Source organism: Gadus macrocephalus, chromosome 13 (assembly GCF_031168955.1).
Source record: "Gadus macrocephalus chromosome 13, ASM3116895v1".
NCBI classification, from domain to species: Eukaryota; Metazoa; Chordata; class Actinopteri; order Gadiformes; family Gadidae; genus Gadus; species Gadus macrocephalus.
Genome location: NC_082394.1, coordinates 5,174,933 through 5,182,996, shown reverse-complemented (window position 1 = coordinate 5,182,996; position 8,064 = coordinate 5,174,933). Strand labels below are relative to the sequence as shown.

The following is an 8,064-nucleotide window of genomic DNA, read 5'->3' as shown; positions in this document are numbered from 1 at the left end:
TATATTGAATATATATCAAATATATCCAATATCCTTCACTCTCTCGAAGGCGAGGTTGTGCTCACTGGGTCTGTACATAGTAAAGGATTTCCTTCGTTTTGGATCAGTCACAGTTGAATGTGCTTTCTAGGGTAGGCTACCAAGAGGTTGTCAAAATTAATATGAGTAAATAACATAATGCATACATTTATTACTTTTAACTATTACGTATTTACGAGTGCTCTCGTAGTTCATTATCGTGAATATTGTAGCGTACATGGGTCGTCGGAGGCTCCATTGCGATGTGTTCGTCTTAAAACTTGCAACCTAAAATATGCCATCGCTTTCTGTGATATGTTGCTCAACTTCTGATGTTGTGATACAATATAAACACTAATTTTGACTAATATTGTGAGAAGGAAGAGCGCCTCAAACTAAATGAATGTATGGGGCGTTGACAATAAGCGAATGCGCGTTCACGCGAAGGGGGGGTGTAATATGCGGGGGGGGGTCGAAATTCGGCACAACAACGGACAGCCCACCCTCCTCCTTTGATTGAGGGGAGAGAAGACGGAGAGACCGAAGGGAATGGAAGACAGACAGACGGAGAGACGAATAGACAGGACAGACAGACAGAGCGGAAACAAGGAGAGACGGGCGGACAGAGCAGACGGACGGACATGACGGAACCCCGCTGCCTACAAGCAGTGCGATTGACGCCTGCCTCTAGAATTAAAAAAAAAAAAGCATGTAGAAAGAATGAGATGATAGGCCTACTTAATCAACCTAATTAAGTGATTAAAAGATTGGCCTAATTAACATGACCTCGAGTGATGTGATGCAGTAGGCCGAGTCTACTGCTTACTTTTTTTTTTGGCAGTTGATTGACTCATGACTGCTCTAGTCTAGAGAAGCCAAGAAATGCAATTAGAAAATAGAAAGAAATTAACCAAGTGGTCTTCATTTTTTTGTTAAATTCATTTTTATTTATTGCTGCGTTTGTGTGTGCGTGTGAGCAGCAGCTTCGACTCAAACCCTCGGTAGTCCTAGAGAGGTTTTATAGGTGCCGATGCTGGATCTGTGACCTAAACAAAGACAAACGTAACATTGGCCCACCAGAGATAATCAATGTCAGTGATACGAAGGTCCCGGTCTACATGCTCGTTGTGCAGATGATTCTGAACAGGATTGTATTGCTTGTGTGTCTAAATGAAAAGACAGTTCAGAAAGTAACCCCTTTTCTGATGATATCGTTCTCCCACCATTGCTTTATTTTATGTGATGCACACATTTGTCAAATATATATATAATATAAATAATGAATGAGTCCGGTGAGCGCCTATTTCAGTTATTTGTCTGCTTCAAGAGAAAATCCTTTAAGTAATCTTCAATTTGAATAATAAGGTTGTTTGTTTTTAACGTAGCCCTACTTTAACGTAGCTTTAGACTGTTGCAGAATCTGACTTCCGCCTTTTGATCAGGTTACTGGTCCAATAAATCTAATAACTAAAAAGAATGCAACATTGTATGCATGATAGATATTACACTGGTGGAGTTTCAAAACCATCAACCTAACTTCATCCATTTTCTCAAATTTACATTTTGGGGGCGTGTTCTCCAGCAGCCAATAGCAGAAGCCCCTCCTCGCCCGCTCGTTAAACTCGCTCCTGTACGGGGGCTTGTTCCGAGGGGAAACCAGGTTCAGCTTGGGGGGCCTAAGGGTCGCACCTGAATAGAAATGTGACATTCTTTGTAACCCTCACTAATGGAGAACTCAGATGAACATACATCACCGAAATTCACTCCTACAATTTATATTTAGTATATTGAACAGTCTTCTCCCATCCTCATTCCCAATCCTTCCATTCTCTTAAAAGGGACATACCACCAGGTGTGAGTGTGATTAGTCCTTACAAGCCATTTCGAAAATCTGCCCCATATGACATCACTAGTGGGCGTGTCCACCTTCATCTCTGCCTGCCTGCCACCTGGTGGTATAATATGTCTCCTCTTTAAACGGCTGCAAGTGTTTTTACTGTTATGTATATTTCAGTTATTTTCTTTGCTATTTTTTCAGAGAAATATACCTAGCCTTCTGCCTAGTTGTTGCAGCCATGTCCTAAGAACTGCATTGTTCAGAATGACCCTGTTATTCTGTGCATTTGGTTCATCAAACAGTTTGAACTCGTACCTTGCTCTGCAAGCGAGTTATTGAGTGCCGTCGCTGCTCTCTGCAAAGTCAGACGAGGTAGAAGGGAGTAGTTGCTTGCGTGAGCGGCCACATCTGAATCCTGTACACGGAAGTCTCCATAACCAAGAGAGATGTTATTATTGGTCCGAAATGATGCAGCACAGCAGTAAATCGTCATCAATGAACAGCCCAAAATGATGTTCAGTACAAGCCTGGAGACTCAGGTGACGTGTCATTTGTGTATTTCTACTGACCTTCATTCTTTAACATGGCGGTCGGAACAAGACCATAACAAGTTGGTACCTAGTTGAGAATAATGAAAAAAAAAAAGCCTGTTATTGTAATATTACTTTAAGATCCAAAACAATTATGCCCTTTAACCCAGTCTTTTCTGACCATTGTCTTCATGACGGTCCAATGGTCCGTGTGGAGACGAGGAAACACCACAGGATGGCTTCTTGGCCATGAGGTCATGCTGGTGGAGAGAGTTACACCAACATAGGATTACCCTGTCAGCATTCTGCAGCAAGAAAATACAGATTAATAAATTGGAGGCAAAGAGAAGACGATTCAAAAACTCACTGTTGCTGTCTAAAGACATTCGAGCCATTGTTTCTCTTCGTACCGGCAGACTGCATTTCTACTCCAACCAGCTCATTTCACAAAGAGCAGGGTTCTGTTTCCCTGTTGCCTGGTAACAGACCCCGGCCTATATCGTCCGGAATGAAGGCCTCACACGGAGCCGGGCGCCGGCCGGACAAAGAGTCAGACCGGGCGACTTCTCCTGGAGCAGAAGGTACTGGAGCAGGTGGGGGTCTAACGTACTGGAGCAGGTGGGGGTCTAACGTACTGGAGCAGGTGGGGGTCTAACGTACTGGAGCAGGTGGGGGTCTAACGTACTGGAGCAGGTGGGGGTCTAACGTACTGGAGCAGGTGGGGGTCTAACGTACTGGAGCAGGTGGGGGTCTAACGTACTGGAGCAGGTGGGGGTCTAACGTACTGGAGCAGGTGGGGGTCTAACATACTGGAGCAGGTGGGGGTCTAACATACTGGAGCAGGTGGGGGTCTAACATACTGGAGCAGGTGGGGGTCTAACGTACTGGAGCAGGTGGGGGTCCACCATGTTAGCGCAGGTGGGGGTCCACCACACTATAGCAGGTGGGGGTCCACTACACTATAGCAGGTGGTGGTCCACCACAGTAGAGCAGGTGGGGGTCCACTACACTATAGCAGGCGGTGGTCCACCACAGTAGAGCAGGTGGGGGTCCATCATAGTAGAGCAGGTGGGGTTCACCACACTATAGCAGGTGGGGTTCACTATGTACCTACATCCGGGGCATAGCATACAGAGACGGGAAGCACAGCAGAACTCTTCAAAAAGGTACATTTAGAACCAAGCCTGTGCAGTTCAAAAGCTAAATGTGAAGTGAGGTAGGAGAGGAAAAGATTAAAAAGGGGAAGCATCCAAGATGAATGCATAACGATAAATCAAAAGTTTGCTGGGAAAATATATTTATTAGGTTAGATGTTTGCGAATACATTTATATATTTATAATTTATAACTATTTAAAGTGGGGACGTTTTTTTCTCCTGGTTACAATAATCCCCAAATGGCCCCTTGTTAGATGAATAAAGCTTGATTGCAATATTGCGATCGTATAATGAAGCACATTGGTATGCAGGCAAAGAGGAATAGATACAAATCTTTCCTTTTAGGAAAGAGATAGGTACAAGAATAGAATATGATGGTTCAGCTGAAAAAGCGACACTTCTTTCAAAGAAAGAGAAGGTATACTATCTCCAAGGTTTTCAAATGAGACATTGCCATTTACACTTTCTCAATTGCGCCCGCTTCACATTGAATCCTTGACGCAAGCATTCACTGGTCAGTAGTCTGGGGGTATCCATAATGCCGTTCTGAAGGAGTCCTGCCTTCTGGTGAGAAGTCTCCAGCATCCATACTGCAGTGCTCTAAGGGTCCAGGCTCCTGGTGAGAAGTAGAAGTGCTCTAAGGGTCAGTGCCTTCAGTGAGGGGAGACTCCAGTATCCACACTGCAGTGCCTCACGAGTCAGTGTGCCAAGGCTCCAGTCTCCAGTGACCCTTAAAGAAGTGCTCTAATAAGGGTCCTGCCTCCTGGTCTGCCCGTCCTCTAGGAGGCGCTGTTCCACCCTCTGGATGATGAGCCTCATGTCCTTCAGCACGCTGGGCTGGTCCTCCAGATCTTCGTGGAGGCTGCGGCCGATCTCCAGACTCCTGTAGTCCTCAGGGCGGACCAGCCGCCGGACCGCCTGCAGAGCTCTCTCCTTCAGACTCAGGACTGGGGACAGAGGGCCACAACACCACCAGCATTATACTGATATTATCACCTTTCGATGTCCGCCGCAACACCATCAGTAGGAAAATTACATTATCACCTTATGATGTACACTTAAAGTTCTGATTAGGGAACATGGAATAAACTAACTTTTAATTATCCCCGTTTTGAACTTGGGATACTCTTTGACCATAACGTGTCACTTACAGTAAATAGAGGTACACTTAATGAAGAATCAGACATGTCTTGGGCATCTTGAAACCATCTTGAAATCATCAAAAAGAAAACGATCCTGCCCACAACAAATATAGACTTCCTAATAACTGCCCTGTTTGTAACCACTGAAATATCGGAGTCAACCTGATGACCTCACCTGGTAGAGTGATTTTGGCGAATGAATGCATTCCGTCCTCCGCTGGCTTAGGCAGGAACAGCTCTTTGCTGTTGACCCTCAACGGGTCATCGGTGTCCGCATCACGGAAGAGCCACGGGTGACCTGGGATAACGACGGGTCAGGCAGGGTTATTAGTCCAGTGGAGCTGGTTAGAGCGAATCATTGCCGGCGGCAAGGTGGGGCATTTGTGGGCCGTGCCCCCCCTAGCGGCCGTTGGTGCCCCCCCCCCCCCCCCCCCTAGCCCAGTCAGGCACAAAAAAATAAATAATAATTTTTAGTTATAATTATTACTATTAGAATAAATGTGCAAACTGTAACTTCAATGAAATACAAGAAATACAATGGGAAATCCTATAATTTTGGTTGTACATGCCAGGTTCGGTGATGGTCAATGCTCATTGGTTGCTGAGTAAACTTGTTACATTTGCGCGCAAGAATCCAAATAGTTGCTAGTTTGAATCCAAATAGTTGCTAGTGTAGCTGCATTTTATCAGTTTATGAGGGGCCGTTTAGGACATAACTAATTGAGACACTCTCACACACATACCTATGAAACACTCTTACACTCACTACTGAAACGCTCACACACTCACTACTGAAACACTCACACATACATACACTCTTCTGAAACACTTACACATACATATGAGAAACACACACGCATACATACCTCTGTGGCATATACACATACATATGAAATGCTTACATTCATACAAGTGAAACATTTATACGTATCTATCTGAAACACTCATGCAAGCACATATTTGTATAAATGTTTCAAATGTATGAATACGTTTTTCCGTTATATGTATGTATGCTCTTACATGAGGATGTACAAGCGTTTCACATGTAGTATTCATACCAGTAATTTCAGTAGTGACGGTGAGAGCGTTTCAATAGTGAATGTAAGAGTGTTTCATAGGTATGTGTGCATGAAATTCCAAGGTCAAGGTCGGCATTTAAACCGGAAGGCGGGAACAAAGAGTGCATTTTTGAACAGCCAGAGCGCGCCAATTGCTTAGATTGGCTGAAATGTCACGCTCTTCACCGTTGGCTTAGAAACCGGCACTCTTTGTTCCCGCCTTCCGGTTTAAATGCCGACCTTGACCTTGGAATTTCATGCACACATACCTATGAAACACTCTTACATTCACTATTGAAACGCTCTCACCGTCACTACTGAAATTACTGGTATGAATACTACATGTGAAACGCTTGTACATCCTCATGTAAGAGCATACATACATATAACTGAAAAACGTATTCGTACATTTGAAACATTTATACAAATATGTGCTTGCATGAGTGTTTCAGATAGATACGTATAAATGTTTCACTTGTATGAATGTAAGCATTTCATATGTATGTGTATATGCCACAGAGGTATGTATGTATGCGTGTGTGTTTCTCATATGTATGTGTAAGTGTTTCAGACGAGTATGTATGTATGTGTGAGGGTTTCAGTAGTGAGTGTGTGAGCGTTTCAGTAGTGAGTGTAAGAGTGTTTCATAGGTATGTGTGTGAGTGTTGAAAGGCGCCTCTAAATGAAATGTATTATTATTATTATTATTATTATTATTAGTTATGTCCTAAACGGCCCCTCATATCAGTTCGCCATTTTATCAGTTTACATTTTAGGCCTGACCTGTCGCATTCGACTGAGGTGGAATCTGAGTTCGAAGTTGCTAAAGAGTTTTTAATGTCAAAAAAGCAAGAGATGTTTTTTCGGAACACAGACGCACAATGCTACACGAGAGAAAGGCCAGGTTGGTGCAACTTGCATTCGTGAAAGACTTGAAAGACGCAAATGAGCAAACGAATGGAAGGACAGAATACTCAGACGTTGGAGATGGATTGTTGATTGATGTTTGCTGGGTCTATTTGCATTTGTGTTGTGTAGGCTACGTGACAGTATAGCGTTTTGTCAGTTCTGCCTGTTGCCCGAATGCAGTGCTTCTGTCAGCGGTCCTGATGTTGTCCAGGGGTGTTTTTGATGAGTGTGTACTAGGCTGTTGTCCAATGTTTATAACCCTGATGTTGTCCGTGCCCCTCCAGTAGTGCTCAGGCGACGACTCTGGAGCGAAGGCTGGTGAGTAGCAGGGTTAGTTTAGTGGAGCTGGTTAACGTGTAAGGCTGATGAGTACTAGGGTTAGTTGCAGTAGCGCTGGTTATAACTAACAACGTGTAAGGCTGATGGGTAGGCCAACTAGGGGTAGTTCCAGTGAACTTGTTATAACTAACAACGTGATGGGAACATGAACACACGAGTGTTGATGACGTAACGTTACACAGTTCTGCCAACAGTGTTGGACTTGACTGCTCCAGTCCACACACAGTGAGTAGATGAAGTCCTGTCCTGTTTGCTCACGGATTCTTGTTCCTTCACCACAAGCAGGCACACACATACCGACATAGGTGTTCATCTTGCGGCCTGTCCCGGGCTGGATGACGTTGTACTGCTGGGGTCTCCCGTCGTAGTCGATCCAGATGGGCTGCACGACGCGGTGGCTGTGGTTAGCGAACACCGCTTTGACTGGGATCCCGGTGTTCAACGAGCGGAGAACTGGGAGCACTGGTTCTCCTGCGTCTTCTGGAGCCTCCTGTGGCATCGCGGGACTGGAAGGAAGGTCTAGAGGAGGCTACCGGGCGGTCTAGAGCAGACAGGACTAGTATGTCGGCTTCGGTGGTCGGAATCAAATGATTTGATTCTAAAAACATCCGTATTATTGACCGATATCCGTATTGTATAAATGTTACAATCTTAAATGTTGCACGCTTTGAGAAGTTTTACTGGGTGTATTTTCTTCCACGGCTGTTTACATCACGGTTTCCGGTTAAAAACGTCATGCGACGGCGAACGACGTCCTAATTGGACGAACGCAGGGAAAGGAGACGCCCCCAGCTGGGCGGGTACTAATGGCTTGGCAGGTGGTGGTCTTCGGGTTTTGTCGACGTTCTTCGAAGTACTGCGTCACAGTCGGGCCCTAGCTCCCCAGTCAGAATTGTTTTGTTCAGGCCAGAAAGATGACGCGTGTGTATTAGCCTTCTATACAGATATACAGAATATAATAAAAACAAATAAATACCATATACCAGTCATCTTGATCATGATAGGCCTATACCTGACAGCAGTTTGTATGATAGGAGATGAGCAGCATACGAAGGTCCATGTATTGACTTCAGAT

At 44.7% G+C, this 8,064-nt stretch overlaps 1 protein-coding gene across 1 annotated transcript; it reads right to left on the bottom strand.

Moving 5' to 3' along the window:
• Positions 1-3,665: 3,665 nt before the first annotated feature.
• Positions 3,666-7,732, bottom strand: vhl (von Hippel-Lindau tumor suppressor). The gene is made up of 3 exons (XM_060068564.1): positions 7,287-7,732; positions 4,859-4,981; positions 3,666-4,488 (listed from the first exon to the last, which is right to left on the bottom strand). The coding sequence occupies exons 1-3, from the start codon at positions 7,486-7,488 to the stop codon at positions 4,286-4,288; spliced, it is 528 nt and encodes a 175-aa protein (XP_059924547.1). The 5' UTR covers positions 7,489-7,732; the 3' UTR covers positions 3,666-4,285.
• Positions 7,733-8,064: the final 332 nt, after the last annotated feature.